The sequence below is a fragment of the Gobius niger genome, assembly GCF_951799975.1.
Source record: "Gobius niger genome assembly, chromosome: 17".
Classification (NCBI taxonomy): domain Eukaryota; kingdom Metazoa; phylum Chordata; class Actinopteri; order Gobiiformes; family Gobiidae; genus Gobius; species Gobius niger.
In genome coordinates, this window is record NC_136868.1 from 18,313,584 (window position 1) to 18,332,903 (window position 19,320).

Consider the following 19,320-nt stretch of genomic DNA (forward strand, 5'->3'; position numbering starts at 1 on the left):
ACAAGAACACTGGGCTGTAATGTCAAAAATAAAATGCAGTCTAAAAAAAGAAAACGTGGAGTATACTTGGGGGTTCCTCTTCCTTTACTTTGTCCAGCTGACCTTGGGAATGTCATAATGTTCAGTAAGTGTATCCAGGTGTCGATTAAAATCCTGGTTTAAAAAAAAAGACATCTATAAGCAATACAAAATAAACGTTACCATCTTCAAAATGTAATCAAATATGACTTGCCTCAACTCTGTGTTTGTGTGTTTTTGATGCTTTGTTCAAAATCCTCTCCATTTGCTGTTGTAAGGAAATAAAACAGATGTGAACATTACAATTACAAATAGGGTACCACACAACAAGAATGGGAAATTGCTTGAAACGCATACATATCCCCCATTACATTGGCACTTTGAGCTAAAACATCTGACCTGACAGATCAAAGAATTATTATAGTATTTTTGAAACAAATATAACACGCCATGACTTGGTGTTTACTCATACAAAATAGGGCTTGTGTATGTAGCATGTCTACTGGTTGAACATACACATGGCAAGTGTAGGGCTTTCTGATTGGACACTTGGCACAGGGTGGGCTTGAGAACCAGACCAAAAATTGCAGACATACATGTTGCAACATTGACATAAATGTGTAATGTTTATGAAATGTAAATGCATAATAAAAATAACCACACCCCACCTTTAATCTAAAACAGGGGTGTCCAAAGTGCGGCCCTCAGACCAATTTTTTGTGGCCCTCTGTCTTCTTGCTGAATCGGGACACATCATCAGAGATAGTCCTTTTTATTTGAAATGTAATAATTCTACACAATTCTAACCAAGCAACTAAACTTTTACTGTGAGACAGAGCTGGCATGAAGGTTTTGAGCAGAAATAAAGGTGTGGGGCGCAATTTAAACCTCTGCTAGTCAAAGGTTTTGCGACACTAACCACCGATCTATGGCCCTTCACCCTGTGTACGCTTCAGTATGCGGCCCCCCATGAAAAAAGTTTGGACACCCCTGGTCTAAAACAACAAAACAGGTTACATATTGGCAGCAAACTCACTCTCTTTTCTTGCATTTTGTCGAAAGCGATTTGAGCCGGTGTTCTTTTGTCCATGAATGTCTTTTTAGCCTTCACTTCATCATCATCACTTTGACTTGTCAAGACCTGCTCCAACCTCTGCTTACTTTCTTTGTCCTTCTTCTTCTTCTTCCTGTAAATAAACATTAGAACAGAACATACTGTATATATCACACAACCAAACAAAACCTCGGTACCCTAGCTTTTATGACGTCATCGATTAGGGTGGATTTAACACGTTTTATGTCTGTACTTGATTGGCAATCGTTTAATTAATCAACAACAAACACTTTAAAAAGGTGAGGACTTGTACTACAACGTTCTAGTTAGACAACAGCCTCCTCGTTCACTAGCTAACAGTTAGCTACTTGAAAGATCACCTTAAAAAGTAACAAATCCCCAAATCGACTGTTCTTTTAACAAAAGTCTGGTCTGTATAGCATAGTAGCTTGTATAACGTGTACCATTTGTGACTTACTTTTTCCCAGACGAAACACTCCCAACACCCTTTAATTTCAAAGCACCTTTCTGGACAGTGCCGTACTCCGACATCTTTAGCCTCGGCTCTTCTTCTGCTTTGTTATGACCGATGCGGCGCGTGAACGCTGCTGCCCCCTACTGGACTTAAGTGACCGACACCTCCTCCTTGCCGCTAGGGGGAGGTGTCTGACGTTACAAAACTGATTACGTACAAAGCGGAAGTCAATGCGTGAATGTCAGACAGGAGCATGTTGAACTGATGCTTCAGTGTGAGTCAAAATGCCACAACTCGTATTATTTAGATCATTTTCCCTTGCGCAATGTTTGGTTAACAGAGCGGCAACAACGCTTTGCCAAATAAACCTAACTAATCGAATACAAGCATGCGGGTATGCCAAGAAAGCTGGTGAGTAAAGAGAAGGATCATAACAAATGACTGACATTCACATTGTAAGGATGTGTTGGCTTGTTCAACGTGGATAGTGGTGATTGAGATTTGTTTTTCCTCTTTAGCTGCTAAAGTAAAAGGAAAAGGCGTGGTCAAAGAAGAGTTGAAAGGCCCAGAAGTATGTAAAGATCCTGTGAGACTAACTTCCTATGCTGTTGGTGTAAATATTTTCAAGGAAGGAGATGACCCCAAACTGAAGGCTTCTGAGGAATACCCAGAATGGTGAGCAACTTTATTTTTAATACATCATTGATTATCAGTCATCATTGGTTCAATTGTTTGTTTCATTGCCATTTATGTTGAACAGACACTCCTATGAGGGGGCATTGTTTTTTGATTATCAATATCATTGCATTTTCTTATTCTCAATCAAATGTTTTATTCATTTGGCATTCCCGCCTTGTGTCAGTTTCACTCTTTCAATTGGTCTATATACCTGGAGAAAAGGGTCTGTAATACTGCCCTTACATAACATAATTAATATATTGTAGAGTTGCACATAGAGCTTTTCACTCCAAATTACAATCAAGTGGTTAGCCTAAATTATTTTGTAGTCTACTTGTCTAACTCGGCCACAGCTTTGTACAAACTATAGGTTGGTGTTTTAGCGTCAATAATCGTCAAGTGGTTCTTTTGTACAAAAATTGTTTGATCTGGACATTTTTTGGACACAATATACGCCACTGTCATTTCACTGTTAGATAATCAAATCATCAGATGTTCAAAGAGTTTCCCAATTAACCCTTATTGTCATAAGGAATGTTTTTGAATGGAAAGTTTATTTTCTTGTTCCAGGTTATTTCAGTTGAACCTGGGAGAACCTAAAAAGCTGAACGAGCTGGAGAATGACAGCTGGGAGTACTGGAAACGGCTGAGGAAGGAAACTATTTGGCGTCATAACAGACTGCACAAAGGGAAGAAGTTTTAATCCCTGGACCTGCAGGACTCTTTGTGGACAGGACCAGCCTTTGTAAAGTACTGTCCCTGTGGCTTTGTAAATGGAATAATGCTCTATGTACTGTATCCTGAGCGCTTATATCTAGGATCTTTTTTATAAATGCTACATAATCATAATTAAAACCTGAATATGGTTGTGGTGTGAACGTGGCAATGATTTGATTTAAATATTTATAAACATTTCCCCTCTGATTTTATTCAACATATTTGATAAAGGTCTATCATAGTTTTAGAACTCATTTTTCTCTCAAATTGTTTCAATTGAATATGCTTGAAGCTTCAGTAAACCTACGCAGGGCCGGATTGAAGTAAAATGAGCCCCGGGGCTAAAGTTTTTTCAGGGCCCCCCATAATCAATATGTATTCATATAGTTAACACCTGTACATATACTGTATGTCTATCTGTCGGATTTCTCTCTCTCAACAATGAAAGATTTTTTTTATTTTTTTTTATTGGAACATGCAGAACTATGAATATGTGTATATGTGTGTATATGTATGTGTGTATATGTATAAGTATGTATGAACAGTTTAATATAATGACCCCAATTTGAGCTCCGTGGCCCTCGCAGAAGAATCTTTGCTACTGTCAGACTGGTAGACACATCTAAAGGAATAGTTCACTGTTTTTCCATACTGAGATATGTTCTTACCTGAGCTTAGACGAGTTGATACGTACCTGTCTGGTTATTGTGCATGCCTGTGGAAGAGCTTAATCGCTTCTAACCTCACCCCATTTGGAGCTATAGGAATATACTGGGAGAGGCCAATGTTCAAATCATCTTTGGTCTTTTTGCGTGACTGAGGGCACACAGTTCTTTCATACTGTGATATGTTCTTACCTGAGCTTAGACGAGTTGATACGTACCTCTTTGTGCGTGCCCGTGGAAGAGCTTGATAGCTTCCAACTTCACCCCCGTTTGGAGCTATAGGAATACATTGGGAGAGGCCAAATGCTAATAACATCGTTGGTCTTTTTGCGTGATTGAGCGCACTCACAAAGACCAGACAGGTACACATCAACTCGTCTAAGCTCAGGAAAGGACATATCTCAGTATGTGAAAACGGTGAACTATTCCTTTAAAGCGGGGGTCTGGGGGTCCTCCGACAGAGATCTTTTTTTTTATTATTATGGTGCATTTTCATTTTAACAGACAAATAGGTACATATTTTTTCCCAGTGTCAACTGAATGAAAATGGCTCAGACCTTAAGACCTGGTTTAGACCTGGTTTATTCTCGGGTTAAAAATAATCATCTGATAAATGTGAGGGAGTATGCAAGCCCCTGTAAGCCCCTTCATAAATCTTGCCTTGAATCTACTATTAAGTATATTAGTAAACAACAAAAAGGTGTAGTTTCATTTACATAACCTTTCACATGTACTGTTGTGAAAGTTTGCGAGCAGGTGCCCATGACATTTTTGACCAGCCCACATAAGATGTCCAAAAAAGAGGAACCAAAAACAACAAAAGTATTTCACTATTAGAGCAGGGGAAAACCATCATGGAGTAATTTGAGACTGCGAACTCTATGAGACATTTCGTCGAAGGGTTCGCATAAATTTGTCCATTCATTCGCCTGGACCCACATGACTAGTTTTCGATACATTGGTAAGTTTTTTTTTTTTACATGGTACTTTGAAGTTATCAGGAAACGGTCTTCATCGTTGGGGGTGCCGCAAAATCTTCACCCCGCTCGCCTCGTTTCTCCAGAACACATTATAACATTCAGACTTATATTCTAGTGTAGTCTGTGTTCAAAGCTTTATCATGACGGGATTTTTTTTTTTTTTTTTTTTTTTTGGGCATCTAGCTTTATAACAACCCGGAAAACCCCGTGTCTTGCCTTTAGTGGCGCAGATAAATAACCACGAGAAGAGACTCATTCATAAATATAGGCTTACTAATTAAGTGGGGGAGGAGTCAAAAACTGTTTTAATTTCTGTTGAGCTCGGTAAGATTGTGATTTTCTTCATAGATTATCTAGAAACCACACGCGTCGTTCGTGCCGGTGTCACTCCACAGTTTTACGCACCATGGATCAGTCAATTGGCACTTTACGAGAAGACGCGCTGAGGAGGCTCGCGACGATGTTGGACAACTCCACCTGCGGATGGAGACAACTGGCCCATGTGATGTCAGAGGACCCCAAATTCCGCTGCAGGTAAAGGAAAAAAAAACAACAACCTTGAACGCACCACATGAGACGGGCTTTCATTTGGCAAATTCAATGTTGAACTCTTTTTTGCAGTGAGAGTGAGATGACAAACTACTCGCTCCAAGTATTGAGTGCTGTAGGAAGCCCAAGTCGGACCCTACTAGCTCGGCTTGCTGACCAGTCCTGCACCCTACACGTTTTGCTCTGGGGATTAAAGAGAATAGACCATCAGGAAGCTCTGCAGTATCTCTCCTACATAGGTATACGCCACATCAAACTTTAGCACACATGAGAGAATGCCCGTACAGTATCATGACAGAGTGTGTTTTTTCCCCCTTCTGACCAGTGTCTGGACAGATTCAGATCACACTGCAGCCACAATCCCAGCAGGCTCAAATAGGGGGCAAAGTAATGCTGTCTTGCAAGGCATCTAGTCCCAGTGGCCTCTGTTACCAGTGGTTTCAGGGCAAAAAAGAGGTTCGTTCAGGCATCTGTAACCTAGAGCATTTGAGTCTTGCTCATATATTGGCTATATATTAAATAGTGATATGGTAGTCCTTGTTTATTCTTGATTTAGACATGCTTTAGTCCTGGTTTAATTTGAAGTCAATCCTTGTTTAGAACTAGGTTGGTCCTGGTTTATTACTAGGTTCAGTCCACACACTCATATTGCTGACGAATTGGCTCTTTGGATCCAAAAGGTTGCAGACCCCTGGATCGGTTCTTTGTAACATTAATATACATTGATAATAAGTTTGTATGGTATTTGCTGCTACAGATCCTGGATGGTACTTCCCCGGAGCTGGTGATCTCACCCTTCAATTCGACCAACCAGGGCTACTATATCTGTAGGGTCAGCCATGGAGATAGCTGCATTTTCTCACAGTGGGCTCATGTCCGCTTGGCAGACTCCAGTCCTGGTACATTTGCACATTACTTATTTTATTGCTTTATTTACATGAATGACACATTCAATCTCTCATAGGTTGCCCTAGTAGCATTTTTCAGGGCTCTGTAAGTGGCTTGAGTATCACTGTGCAGCCCCATTCCCAAGTGCTGACAGAGGGTGACACTTTGTTCCTGGAATGCCGGGCAGTAGCCAACCCTCCTGCCCAGTATGAGTGGTACCACAACTCAGAGCCTGTGCCTCAGCAAAAGACACATTCTCTCAAGGTCTGTTTATGTTGGATTGGTATTTTAGGAATGCAAGTTAAATGTGCCGTCGTCAGGTTGAGATGCATTAACCTTTTTATGTTACAAAATCAATTTGATCACATGTGCTGCAGATTCCCTGTGTCACAACAGCTCAAAGAGGACAATATAAGTGCAAAGTATTTAACATGTACCATGAGCTTTGGAGTGAAGCTGCTGTAGTGACCATTGGTGAGATCCATATGATTTTTTAACACCTTAAGAATATGTAGTTATTTTAATTTTACAACAAGCTCTACAACATTTGCTTTGTTTATACTGTATTTGTAGGTCCCATTTCCATCATGGATGCAGCCTGGGTTGAAGTTGACACACGTAGCTCTGGTACAGTTGAGATAGGGGAACCAAATAAGTTCCTCTCTCCAGTTCCTCTTATACAAACACATCTGTGACGAGTATTGCACATTTTATATGTTTTAAAATTTTATTTTAGATAACAGACCCAGTGAATCAGAAATGTTTCCAGCTCAGAAATGGAAAAGTCCATGCCCATCTGCCAGACAATTTTATGGTAAGATTCTGATGATTGTGGACGTCATTGCACATTGGTGATCATATCAAAAGTACACATTTGCATCAAAAGCCACAGACAAAGTTGCTCTGTTGATCGGGAACATGAACTACATGCACCACGGCCAGCTGCGTGCTCCAATTGCGGATGTCCATGAGTTGACAAACCTCCTCCATCAAATGGACTTCAAGGTGGTCTCGCTGCTGGATCTCAACTGGCAGGAGATGCACAGCGCTGTTACCGAGTTCCTCCTGTTGCTTGATAAAGGAGTCTACGGTTAGTCTCTCATCACAGAATGCGAAAACCAAATGGGGAGTGTTTGATTGTGAAACATCTACCTTACCTTTGTTGTTAGGTTTGCTTTACTTTGCTGGTCATGGATATGAAAACTTTGGAAACAGTTTCATGGTTCCCATTGATGCACCAGCCTCATATACATCCGAGCACTGTTTGTGTGTTCAGAATATCCTCACCAGGATGCAGGAAAGAGAGACTGGGCTCAACGTATTTCTACTGGACATGTGCCGTAAAAGGTATTCATTGTTGTGTTGCTATAGCAAACAACCAGACATACAACCCAAATTTACACTCACTTTAATCTCTTTAGAAACCCACACGATGATGTCCTGGTACAACCTGCACTCCTGAAAGTGACAGCAAATATAGTGTTTGGATATGCAACGTAGGTGTGAGGTCATGACGTATGTGGTAAAGTATAAAAAGATGTTAAAGACTCTTTGTTTTCAAGATGTGCTGACGCTGAAGCGTATGAGGTGAAAAAGGAAGATGTTTCCAATGGTATATTTATTAACTTCCTCAAGCGGAGAGTCTGTGAAGATGAGAAGGTGACAGTTATGCTCGACAGAGTAGGTGAAGGTATGCAACCACTACCACATAAAATTACACCCAGATTTCTTTCTTCCAACCCCGTAACTTTCTTATATTACATTGCTGTAGACATGGGCCGGTGCAGAATCACTCACGGCAGACAAGCTCTGGAACTGCGGAGTAATCTGTCTGAACGACGCTGCCTCACAGACAGCATAGAGACAGCTCAATGTTCTGCATCCTACTCAGCCCGCAACCTGCAGTGGACTGTTGCTCATGGTATTTATATGGTGCATAGGCAAAGTAGATAAGGAAAGCAATATTTTCTACTTTGGCCTGCATTCTTTAGAGCTTATCTCTTCTCAATTTGATGTTCCATTTTATGTTATTGTTTGATTTGCATAGCCTCCATAAAATCCCTGCATTATCTGTTGCATATAACTTATACACCATATTTTACGTATTTTAATACAGTTAATTACATGCTGTTCTTGCATATGCCGTCGTGAATATAAACATGAGTAATATGCTAATGAATTGAGTACTGTATAACTTATATTCACTCTTCATAGTTCTCCCTAAGAGCCAGACTCTACAGTTTGATTGTGGAGTTGTGGTTCAGCTTGGGTTTGCTGCAGAGTTTTCTAATGTGATGGTCATCTACACTCGTATTCTTGAAAAGCCTTCAAATGTGGTTTCCTGCTCTGCTCAGCTGACTGATTTTCCTGTGGTGAGCTCCATTGCACACATTTATTACAAATTCTCCTTACTTATATTTAATTTTTTGTTATGTTGATTGTATATACTTCATGCAACAGGACGTGGAGATTGATTTGAAAAAGAGTAACCAGGAGACACTACTTGAAGCTGGCAGTTTGTTATTAATCCCAGAAACTCTCCCTGCTGAGGCACACAGCCGTTACACACGTGTATTTGGGCTGCAGAGACTCAAGGTTGGCATACTGGATTTTGCTTGGATATTAAATGTACAACTGTTCAAGCCTATTTTATCTAATGTCAATATATTTCTGTCATTACAGAAAGAACTTGTTTTCACAGTGTGTTTGTATTACACCTATTCCAACCTGGATGAGGAAATCCTGGAAAAGCTTTCAGTAACTGCAGGAAAACCTCTGGTCTCCAAACTCAATCTCTGTGAACCACGACCCACTTCTTCAAGCAATGACTCGTTTAATGTTACTGAGTGTTCTCTCTACACTTCTGGTGGTTTGAGTGCCTGGTCCTCTCAACTACAGTCTGACAGAGAGGAATCCAGTGCAAAAGTGCCACAGGAGACAGCTTGTGATGATCTGTTTGATGCTCCCCAACCTCTTGTTGGAAATTAAACATTGTAAAACAAAATAAACATTGTTATTATTGTTTTTGTTGTTGTTGTTGTTTTTATTGTCATCATGCATTTGTTTGCAACAAAATCATTCCAGGCAGAGGAATGCGCATGCGCATTGTCTCACGGCGACCATTTTGTTGAAGAAACAGACGAGCAGGGTCTTATTCAGTGGTAGAAAAACACTGAAAACTGAGTTTTGCGTTTGAATTAAGGGGTACTGTGCAGGGATAAACGATGGCGGATCTATCTGCAGAGGTCGATGTCCCCGTGTGTGTGGAGATAAAGAAATTATCGGAATTGAAAGTTATTGACCTCAAGGCCGAGCTGAAAAAGCGAAATTTAGACACGACTGGGGTTAAAAGCGTCCTTTCTGAGCGTCTGAAAAGGGTAAGAAAGCCAGTGTTTGCAGCATGTGTTTGTATCAACAATATAGTATGTAAATGTTTCTGTAGTATACGTGTAGTAGCCTAAATAAACACCGCGATAGCCATTAGCGTTTGCTGCTCTTATGGGTTTTGTAGCGCCGTAAGCTAGTTAGCTTAACGTTAGCCTCGGTTGCCAATCAGTCCATTTCGGTTTCATTTTAGAACACGCTCTTGTCTGTCGTGATCATAGGTCGTGATATGGTAATTAATATGTTATTCAACCTTAACGTTTTAAGGCAATCGAGGAAGAAGGTGGTAATCCAGACGAAATCGTGATATCTATGGAAGCCCCCCCGAAAAAAGCGACTCCGAAAAGGGCTACGAAAGAAGGTACTGCTGTGACACCTCGCCAATCTTGGTTTTCATTTAGATTGTATTTAAGGGTCAACTCCTAAATCTATCGAACACGATTCATTCATTGTTCCGTCATACTTTGCAGATGTTAAACAAGAAATTGGACTAGAGGACAGCAATATCGATGAGGACTCACAAGATGACCAGGTGAGTGTGAGGCAGAGCCAGCCACACGTTTCAATAATGGGACTTTTATTTATTTATTTATTTTATTATTATTATTATTATTATTATTATTATTATTATTATTATTATTATTATTCCTATTATTCCTATTATTCCTACAGGCATATCTGGAGAATGACAATATGGAGGAAATGGACATCCTTGACATGAATGTTTTGGACGAGACCGCGGACTTCAGTAGAGACAGAGCTGAGCCAGACGCACTGGATGAGGACATCTTGAATTCAGATAATGGAGAAGAAGAGGTTTGTGTGAATTCATGACAAAAATGACAGTACCGCGGAGCCAAATCGTAGTTTATAGTTTACCGAGTTGTTACAAGAAGACCTTACAGCTTCTCCATTACGCTCTTAAATTGCCTTAGATGATGCTCTGGTTGTTTGTGAACTGTATTTTAACAGTAATTACATGGTTAAAAAAAATGATTATTTTTAGCCGTGTCATATTTGTTGATTGATTTGATTGATTTTTGGTCTTTCCAGGATGAGCCAGAGGCCGATAAAGACGATGATATTGCATGCTCATCCATCCAAACGGTATGATTTGCTTATGATTTGGGTGGAAAAAAAATAAAAAATATGAGACATTGCTTGTGCTGTGCTTTAACAACTCTCCTTTTGATTTCAGGCCAACGATCCAGATGCAAATGACGCAAACACTGTAGCAGGTAATGCAAACCACTGGTTAGACTTAGGAGCTGTTATCTCTATAGAACTGTTGAGGGAGTGTATTTTTCTTAGTTTTTTTTTTTTTTTTGAGAGACTGGAAACCTCAGATAATTGCTGTATATGTGCACAATTGTGTTTTTCTATCTTTTCCAAACATTTGTAAATCTGACCTCAACTACTGCTTGGTCTTTATTCATTTAACAAGTTGATGCACGTTGTCAGCAATTTTGGGGGGCAGAAGGGAAAGTTGCAGTGTTTTAGGTTTTCTTATGAAGTGAAAGAAGATTTGAAGACTCGCTGGCTGTGACTGCTTTTTAAAGACATGGACTGAAAGCTGCATAAAAGATGGACTCGCGCTAAAGTTTGGACATTGATACGGACACTGAAAAACATGTCTGAAGAAAAAAAGAAGATATTGTTCTGTTCTTGTGGCTTTCTTCGAAGCTGGACTCTTGATGCAGATCCATATTGTAGCCTTCTGCTTGCTCATTGAGCTACAATTGTGTGTTGCCCAGTGGTTGAGCCATGGCTCCCTGCCTATTCCAGTCTCTCATTAGGGTCATCTGTGTGATGTTTAGCAGTAAGAGCAGTGGTCATGAGGCTCCTTGCCAGTTCCTGGTTAAACATTGATGTGTTTCAGAAGTGATTAAACTCTGTGCCATTCTGTTCCTGTAACTCCGTAGAAAATGACAAAGTAGCCGGGTCTTGTTTATCTGAGCCGATTAAAGAAGACGAGACGAGCCCTGAAGAAGTGCAAGCTGCCACCATCATCGAGGAGGAAGGAGTCTCCCAATCCGGTTCCAAAGGGATAACAGCTCCCCTTGGAGATGTGGAAAGTGACCAGGAGGATGTGGACCCTGACTCTAAAGAGACTGGGGACAATCTGAGTGTAACAGAAGATACTTTAGAGTCTGAGAACAAAGTCTTGCAGGATGTTAGTGTTAAAGAGCAGGGGGGCGAGGGTGAAACTGTTGATTCAGAAAACGGGTCTAAGAAGTGTGAGGAAGATGAGAAGATGGACAAATCTGCGGATTCTGCCTCGACATCGAAAGAGTCCACTTCTGTAGAGGGTGATCAGACTAAAAGGTTTGTTGCTTTCTGTCTACTTGAAACCCAAATGGTTATCTCTGTTGCATTGGCCCCTTTGTGATATATAATGTGGATGCTCATTTCAAGGTAAAACTCTCTGCATTCGTCTGTCTGCCTTACTCAAGAGTAACACATTGGCATTCACTCTAAAGAAAGATTCTTGCATTTTGATTCATGAGAGAAATTTTGATTCAGCCTGTACAGCACATATTGTAGAGTTCCCCTGCATGTCATTGTTATGACTAAGACCTTTATTTTTGTTTTTGCTTTCTCTAGTTCTGATGAAAAAGATGCAAATGCGACATCCAAAGATGACAAGGGTAAGTTAATAGGATGTACAGCACCTTTTTATAAGATGTCTCTGAGTCGATTATTGTTTTTCCTTTTTACTAGATGGAAGTGGGGCTGCAGCAAGCAGTAGAAATCTATGGGTTAGTGGTCTCTCCTCGAGTACCAGAGCGACTGATCTGAAGACTCTGTTCAGCAAATATGGAAAGGTAACCTGGTCACTGGTCAATGGCAAATGTCCATGTCAAAATGTATGAACTTATTTTTTTTGCAGGTTGTTGGTGCAAAGGTAGTGACTAACGCTAAAAGCCCTGGAGCTCGTTGCTATGGCTTTGTCACCATGTCCACTATGGAGGAGGCCACCGACTGCATTAGCCACCTCCATAGAACAGAACTTCATGGTCGCATGATCTCTGTGGAAAGAGTGGGTCATCATAAAGCACATACTGTATGCATGAACATACTTTTCTTCGCTACATAATATATTTCGATTTCAATAGGCTAAGAATGAACCTGCTGGCAAAAAGCCCTCGGACAAGAATGATGGCAGGACAAGGAGATCTTCTACTGACTCCAAGTAAGACTGCATGAGGGCTGCAGGCAATGTTTGCACCATTCCCAGCCGAATCCTCACATGCATCCCAGTTTACAAGCATACATATTCAAAGAGACATTATACCAGAAACTATTCATGATGCTTAGGGGGTTTAGCTGATTTTAACCTGCTTCAGAGCCGACTACAAGGCTCTTTTTGAAAGGACCTGTTCACCCTTTTTACCTGAGCTTAGACGAGTTGATGCGTACTTGTCTGGTCTTGGCTCAGTCACATAAAAAGACCAAAAATGTAGTTTGCATTTAGCCTTTCCTCAATGGACCAAAACGGGCGCGAAGTTAGAAGCGACCAAGCACTTCCACGTTTCCCCTATTTAAATAAGGTTATGTGAGCAGTCACGCAGTCCAAGTATAGTTACACAAAATTAAACATGTCGATTTTCTAAGAGGTTAAGGCGTAATAACACCTTAGGAGTCGAGGTCCGCTTAGTAATATCTTCACTTTACTGTGCAGATGTCAAAGTGTCGACATTGTCGACAAACATTGCAGAGATAGCCGCTCAGTTTTCTTATCATCTGATACGCACAAGCTAGTACACCATTTACTGTAATTAACCAAATTAACTTTACTTTTAGGGCTGAGAAAGATGGAGAAGGAAAAGATGGTAAAGGTGAGAGATAAAGCAATCCTAGGTAAGAGATGACGTGTGAGTTCTGAAATTCCAATACCTACCCTTCTTCTACTTAGGAGAGAGAACTGTTGTGATGGACAAGTCAAAGGGAGAACCTGTGGTCAGCGTCAAAGCCAAAAGCAAGGAGCGAGTGAGTGATGCATATTTTCGAAATACTTGTCTTCATTTTCTTCAAACTTCATCTTATAATGACTTTTGTCCCTGGTTAGAGCTCCAAGAGCCGTGACCGCAGCTCGTCCAGTAAAGAAACAAAAGACATTCTGTCATTTAATCAAATAATGGAGCACAGAGAACGGGAGAGGCAGCGTCAACGTGACAGGGAGGTCAGAGAGGTGGAGCGGCGTGTATACACGTAAGCCTGACATAACTTTTATGGAGCTGTGATTTAAGCTTTCTGTAGAGATTGAGTTGTGTTTAAATTGGGTTATAATGACAGAGAACGGGATAACAGGCCACACCGGGAGAGAGACAGACTTCGCATGTTCCGGGAGAGAGAGGAGAGGAACAATCTGATGCAGAAGAGACAATGGCTGGAGGTACCATCATCTTTTAATGTCTTTATTAAGTTTTAAATGAACAAACTGACACATTTTTTGCTTTTTAGGTTGAGAAACAGCGGCTTGATGCAGACCGCATGGAGCATCAGTTTCTTGAACGTGAGATGCTGCGTATAGATTATGAGCGTCGGCGTGAGCAGGAAAGGATCCTGAGAGAGCGTGAAGAACTGCGAAGGCAGCAGGAGCTACTGCGCTTTGAACAGGATCGCAGGTCTTTGAAGAGGCCGTATGATGTTGACCACAGGTACAGGATGTCTTAACAAATGTATTTAACAAATGTTCCTGTACACCCAGTACCAGTGTGCTTTTGATTTAATCATATTCATCTTTTACTTCTAGAAAAGATGACTGGGTGGAGAAACGCATAGCTGTGGATGACCGTTACAGCCGCTCAGACTTAGGCCGACAGGACCGTTACCACGACTTTGACCAAAGAGATCGAAGCCGATATCAAGACGATGTGGACAGACGGGACCACAGAGATAGAGATGGACAGGTGAAAAACCCTCCAGGCCCCACTTTTAGAACCACATACCAGAATACTAAATAAAGCATTTGAAGAGCACTCGATGCTCATGAGTTTTGAATGTGATGTTGGGCTTCCTGTTATTATCACAAAAAAGAAACCAGTGCGTGATGTTTCGCTCTCTGCAAAGTTAGATGCCTGAGGCGAGAAAACCCGTAGTAAAGATGTGTTTTTATCTAATAAACGCCTGTAGAAATACATGGCAACAGTACATTTCTTTTGTGAAATGTTACACAATATTGCAAAGTGGAATTTGCATCGATTGAGCAATGTTAATTGATGTATATCAGAGGTTCCCAAACAGTTGTACGTGTACCCCCGGGGGTATGTCGAGCACTGCAGGGGTTGTGCAAAGAAAGTTTAGAGAAAAACGGTATGTTAACCACAATCTCACAGAACTGGATTAAAACTGCCACACTGGAAATGTGGTTATACATTAGAATGGCCTTCTACTTCAGACAGGTGCTTGTTCTGGACCTTAATGACGCCGCTCCGGGGAGCGAGGGGGATGAGAAGTGTCTGTGGTCGTATTCTTCCCCTCCTGCCACTCCACCAGTGCTCAGAGTGGATGGGGCTTTACATCTGTCACTTTACAATTTACAAATTGATGCACGGCAGCACACGTGCAAGGCTTTTAATGTCCTGCTTTGCATTAACAAGAATTTAGACCAGCACTTTCGGATGTAGTAGTTACTGTTGGTTTGACAGTGAGGGAGACGCTCATGTAAAGCAGAGGCAGAGGGGCAGCCAGTCCAACTCTAAAACCAGTCTGATGTTCAGAATGAATAAAAACAGCAGCAATGTCCTGGTTCACTGGGACAAGCAAACCGCAGAGCTTTTCCCCATCACACTTAAGGCCTTCTTTTAGATAATAACTTTTTTATTTAGGCCTACATATTTTTAGTAGCCTGCCACCCAGACATGCCCAAATTTTTTAAATGTGCAAAACTTCAGGGTTTCTTTGGGACATTAAAAAGCATTAAAACTCAGTAAATAAATTGTGCCAAAATGAAGGCCTTAAAAGTCATTAAAGTCAGTTGGAAGAACGATCAGCCATTGTTTAAAATGTTTTGTAACTCATATCAATGTTCCATCTGGTACCTGCTTTTAGAAAGCATCTTTTCTTTTAGTGGATTTCCAGCATCTCCTTTTGTTCATAAACACTGAAGTTTTTGATAAATTGAAACTCAACATTTTCTTTTTCCATTCTATTTGCAGCATTTGTCTGATAGACATGGACGAGATGGCAGAGACTATGGGGGCTATGACAAACGCGTAAACTCCAGGTTTGTGAACTTATTAGAAAGGAACAAGACTTTATGTGTATTTACTGAAGAATATTGCTGATTTTTATTTTTTATTTCCAGGGATGGTGGAAGGGACTGGGACTCGAGGAAAATGGATGGTGACCGATGGCAAGGTGAAGAAGAAATCTTTACTATTTCACAATGGCTTAATGCGCCAGCAAAGTGGAAGCGTTACCCGAGGTGCTTCAGGAAACAAAAAAGGGGCAAACGAGGAGGTGTCAAGCAGGCGAGACTCACAGCTAAGCCACATGTAAGCGTGGTGGTCTTATAAGCTGGTAGCTTCATCGGGAGTCTATTTTTTCACTCTGTAACATCATGAAGGATGTCAAGCTGGGAGACCTGATTGTCTGGATCTTAGAGTTTGCATGTTCTCACCTTGTCTGCGAAGGTTTCCTCTCGTCTAAAAACATGCTGGTCAGGTTGGCCCACTGTGGCGGCGCAGAGTAGCAGCGGCTCAGGACTAACCCAACATCTGATCTACACTTCTACGTCATTGCGTACCCCCCTGGGGCATCCCACAGTTACAGAACCACTGCTGCAGAGCATGAATGAATGATTGAAGAACTTTGCTGTCATTATGCTATTGTACAGTTAAATTGATGCGCGGTGGCACACATGCAAAGCTTGTAATGTCCTGTAATCTGGTGCTACCGGTGATTTGAGAGTGTCCAACTTGGAGTCCAAGGGACAAAGCAAAACATTCAACTTTACCCCTTCACACCAACAGCCTCGTTTTCAATATAATTCAAAACGTTCTTTTAATATTTTTGTGTTTTAATTAGGCCTACATATGCTTAATAGCCTACGACACAGGCAAGCCGTAAATGTGGAATAATTGCACAAGTTCAGTAACCTGGCTAACGCCAGGCTGCTGTGTGCGCTCGAATCATTTCGAATTGCACAACAGCCTGGGGACCATGGCCGAAATTTTCACATGGATTTAGGAACCAATCACAGAACGAGCAGGGACGGCAAGATGATGACGAGCTATTCGATATACGGAAGCTTGTAGTTTATTTACGGATTAAAAAAAAAAAGTTTATTTACGGATCAAACATGACAGCAGCAGACACGATGGTATTTTTCGATCAAGCTTTAGACCTTGTTCTAAATAGTTTAGCTCAAAGGTTTACAGCGGGTACGTCATACGTCATCTCATACGATGATACGATTGGCTGTGACTACGTGCAGATGCATGATAGATTTTTTTTTTTTTTCGTCTCGCCCAATAAACGACTATGGACGATCATAAACCACACCTCTCCCATGAAAAAATGAATTGGTGGTCCCCAGACTAAATATCACTTGTGATTTTAGTCTGGTGTTAGCCAGGCTACAAGTTCAGTGTAATAGATACAGAATAGAAATAGATATTTAATTATGTGTGCTATATGCAATGGCGTCAAAGGGGGGACGTGACTGGTCACCCAAAGCTTCAGGAGGTCCATGGCTCCAAAAAGTTTAGGAAACCCACTGCTCTGCAGAAAGTAACGCAATCCAATCTGTTTTCAGGAAGAGACAGCGGCCAAAGTCACATCGGGCGAGGAGGAATGTCAAGGTACTGAATACAAAAAAATGTATATCAAATGACACTGGGCTTTCTTATCTGGACACAAGAAAACAAGTTGAATTTCATAACACTTTTTGTTTCAGAGGAGGGTACTCAGGATCATCCCAGTCTCTGTCCAATGTTCTCAACAGGCAGAACCAGCTCATGCAGGGAGGAGGAGGAGGAGGAGGAGCCTTCGGGCGTCGCTACTGACCTGGTACAGAATAACAGCCGGACTGTGGGGCTCTGAGAGAATGGTCTGGTTTTTTGTACAGTTTTGTTTTTCTATGAAGAATACACTTCAACTTTCTTTTTACTCCTGACTCCGTAAAGCTGATAATAGTGGTCTACAGTACTTGATATTCATTTGCCTCAGTGACCTACAGTGCACATTTTTCATTATGGAGCAGCCGAAGTTAGTTTCTGTTCTTTTCATGTGGTTGTATTGATACGGACCTCGCTCAGACTAACCTGGGCCATACTTGCTGATGCCGCTTTTTGTCATTGATCCATTACTGATATTGTTAATAAAGCAAGCGTGTCTTTTGTTGCTTGATCTTAAATGGGGGTTGCCACTCATAAAAAGGTTTTTAAATTGTTTGTGGACACAATAAAACAAGTGAATGAGTTCATGTTCCCTGCTTCACATCAACCTGTAATAAAGTCTTAAATAGCTAGTCAGAAGTGTAATTTTGATTCCTTTGGTTTCAAAGTGAAAAGAGTCACTTTTGCAAAGATTTCTCATTGTATTGTATGTATTGTATGTATTATACTTGAGCGCTTAAGTTCTGCCTAGAGGCAGGAAATAACTTAAATTCATTCAAAGGGTAATATTGAAGCATCTTATCCTGGCCACTAGAGGGTGTCACATAATCAGAATCGAGACTCCCATTTGTGATATGACCACGGGGCATTCAAAGTCATTTCAGAAGTGTACACTCGTCTGTATGTTTACCTTCACAGATTGGATGACAGGGTGCGTCAGTTTGAGGATGTCATTTACAGAGAACTCCAGTGCCATGACAAGGACAAGGCATTTTTGTGGCTTTCAGGTCTAATGGTGTGCAGCTGGACCTATCTGAACCATAGAAGTGGAAATCAATCCTCCCATCTTTTATTGAGGGCTAAGCATAGAGGAATACATGAAGCAAGGGGCCACAGGCTGGTGATGAGCTGACATGTTTTAGCTTATAAAATAGGGCGCTATGTCAGGTGCCTCAGAAGTCAGTAAATCATTTTAATCGGTGCATCTGACTTCTTGACTTTAGGCACCTCTGCCGCCCACACAGATCATGATGTTTGGATTTTTAAACTTCTAAATATGGCAATTTGGATCTCAAGGCTGCATTTGGCCCGAGGTTTTGGACACTCCAGGAATACAGTTTTAAAAACTGAGAGGAGCAATCCATGAGTGGACATTGTATGAGGAATGCGCTCTCACATGTGCAACTGGGCCTGATGTCGTGACATGCTGTGAAACATTGTTTACACAGATCCTTGACCACTGGAAATAGGATGTTTATTTTTTGGGGCTTCCCATTATGAATGAACTAGATGAACTTTTCGCTTCAACTTGACTTTTTGCTAGTTGCCAGAACATGACGGTGACATGACGCTACTTAATAAAACCACAAAAAGCATTGGTAATTACATGTACTTTTTTTCTCTCTCATGTCGGCATAAAGGCCCACATTTAAACCTAGACATGCAAAGAAAACAGTGAAAGTCACACCATCATACACCCAGCAGTGCGGTTCCCGAGAGGTTCACCTCACAGGCTGCTGCAGATGTGGGCCGAGTCTGGGTCATATATTACAGTGGTTCCCAACCTCACATGTCTTTCACTTACACTCATACCCCCAACCTCGAGGATCCTGCCAGTATCAAACTAAACTCAAATTATTCAGTATTTAGTAGAGCATAAAAGTCAAAATACTCTGAAATTTAAACCTAAAACAAATAAAAATAAAACAACATAAAAATGTCCTTTCCTTTGAAATTTATATACAAAATTCCACACAGATTCTTCTTCTTTTTATTTTTATTTTTATTTATTTTTTTAAAAATCTGAAGCAGTTCAAATTACCTCCAGCCAGGGATGTTTGTATTTCAT

At 41.0% G+C, this 19,320-nt stretch overlaps 4 protein-coding genes across 4 annotated transcripts; 3 read left to right on the forward strand and 1 right to left on the reverse strand.

Moving 5' to 3' along the window:
• Positions 1-143: 143 nt before the first annotated feature.
• On the reverse strand, positions 144-1,672 carry fam32a (family with sequence similarity 32 member A). Its single transcript, XM_079574780.1, has 3 exons — positions 1,550-1,672; positions 1,055-1,201; positions 144-286 (listed from the first exon to the last, which is right to left on the reverse strand). Exons 1-3 carry the CDS (start codon positions 1,622-1,624, stop codon positions 218-220), a joined length of 291 nt encoding a protein of 96 aa, XP_079430906.1. The 5' UTR covers positions 1,625-1,672; the 3' UTR covers positions 144-217.
• Positions 1,673-1,769: 97 nt separating this feature from the next.
• mrpl54 (mitochondrial ribosomal protein L54) lies at positions 1,770-3,129 on the forward strand. Its single transcript, XM_079574552.1, has 3 exons — positions 1,770-1,958; positions 2,066-2,222; positions 2,796-3,129. Exons 1-3 carry the CDS (start codon positions 1,832-1,834, stop codon positions 2,926-2,928), a joined length of 417 nt encoding a protein of 138 aa, XP_079430678.1. The 5' UTR covers positions 1,770-1,831; the 3' UTR covers positions 2,929-3,129.
• A 1,816-nt stretch (positions 3,130-4,945) lies between these two features.
• Positions 4,946-9,051, forward strand: malt2 (MALT paracaspase 2). Its single transcript, XM_079575262.1, has 16 exons — positions 4,946-5,121; positions 5,209-5,375; positions 5,462-5,592; positions 5,894-6,035; positions 6,101-6,288; positions 6,402-6,498; positions 6,598-6,651; positions 6,761-6,838; positions 6,911-7,114; positions 7,194-7,371; positions 7,446-7,520; positions 7,587-7,714; positions 7,796-7,945; positions 8,239-8,396; positions 8,485-8,619; positions 8,707-9,051. The coding sequence occupies exons 1-16, from the start codon at positions 4,994-4,996 to the stop codon at positions 9,010-9,012; spliced, it is 2,319 nt and encodes a 772-aa protein (XP_079431388.1). The 5' UTR covers positions 4,946-4,993; the 3' UTR covers positions 9,013-9,051.
• Positions 9,052-9,141: 90 nt separating this feature from the next.
• On the forward strand, positions 9,142-17,753 carry safb (scaffold attachment factor B). Its single transcript, XM_079575042.1, has 21 exons — positions 9,142-9,401; positions 9,676-9,769; positions 9,879-9,940; positions 10,081-10,224; positions 10,462-10,515; positions 10,607-10,646; positions 11,331-11,733; positions 12,013-12,056; positions 12,130-12,233; positions 12,299-12,448; positions 12,525-12,601; positions 13,213-13,247; positions 13,325-13,398; positions 13,478-13,620; positions 13,705-13,804; positions 13,873-14,069; positions 14,165-14,321; positions 15,570-15,637; positions 15,719-15,771; positions 17,171-17,216; positions 17,312-17,753. Exons 1-21 carry the CDS (start codon positions 9,249-9,251, stop codon positions 17,418-17,420), a joined length of 2,307 nt encoding a protein of 768 aa, XP_079431168.1. The 5' UTR covers positions 9,142-9,248; the 3' UTR covers positions 17,421-17,753.
• The last annotated feature ends 1,567 nt before the right edge of the window (positions 17,754-19,320 follow it).

Coding starts and splice junctions, on each gene's coding strand:
- fam32a (XM_079574780.1), bottom strand. CDS start 1,624: ATGTCGGAGTACGGCACTGTCCAGAAAGGTGCTTTGAAATTAAAGGGT. Junction 1,202..1,549: donor GTGTTTCGTCTGGGAAAAAG/TAAGTCACAAAT, acceptor ATTTACAGGAAG/AAGAAGAAGAAGGACAAAGA. Junction 287..1,054: donor ACAAAATGCAAGAAAAGAGA/GTGAGTTTGCTG, acceptor TCCTTACAACAG/CAAATGGAGAGGATTTTGAA.
- mrpl54 (XM_079574552.1), top strand. CDS start 1,832: ATGCCACAACTCGTATTATTTAGATCATTTTCCCTTGCGCAATGTTTG. Junction 1,959..2,065: donor CGGGTATGCCAAGAAAGCTG/GTGAGTAAAGAG, acceptor TTTCCTCTTTAG/CTGCTAAAGTAAAAGGAAAA. Junction 2,223..2,795: donor TCTGAGGAATACCCAGAATG/GTGAGCAACTTT, acceptor TTCTTGTTCCAG/GTTATTTCAGTTGAACCTGG.
- malt2 (XM_079575262.1), top strand. CDS start 4,994: ATGGATCAGTCAATTGGCACTTTACGAGAAGACGCGCTGAGGAGGCTC. Junction 6,036..6,100: donor CTTGGCAGACTCCAGTCCTG/GTACATTTGCAC, acceptor AATCTCTCATAG/GTTGCCCTAGTAGCATTTTT. Junction 6,652..6,760: donor AGTTGACACACGTAGCTCTG/GTACAGTTGAGA, acceptor ATTTTATTTTAG/ATAACAGACCCAGTGAATCA.
- safb (XM_079575042.1), top strand. CDS start 9,249: ATGGCGGATCTATCTGCAGAGGTCGATGTCCCCGTGTGTGTGGAGATA. Junction 10,225..10,461: donor CAGATAATGGAGAAGAAGAG/GTTTGTGTGAAT, acceptor TGGTCTTTCCAG/GATGAGCCAGAGGCCGATAA. Junction 10,647..11,330: donor TGACGCAAACACTGTAGCAG/GTAATGCAAACC, acceptor GTAACTCCGTAG/AAAATGACAAAGTAGCCGGG.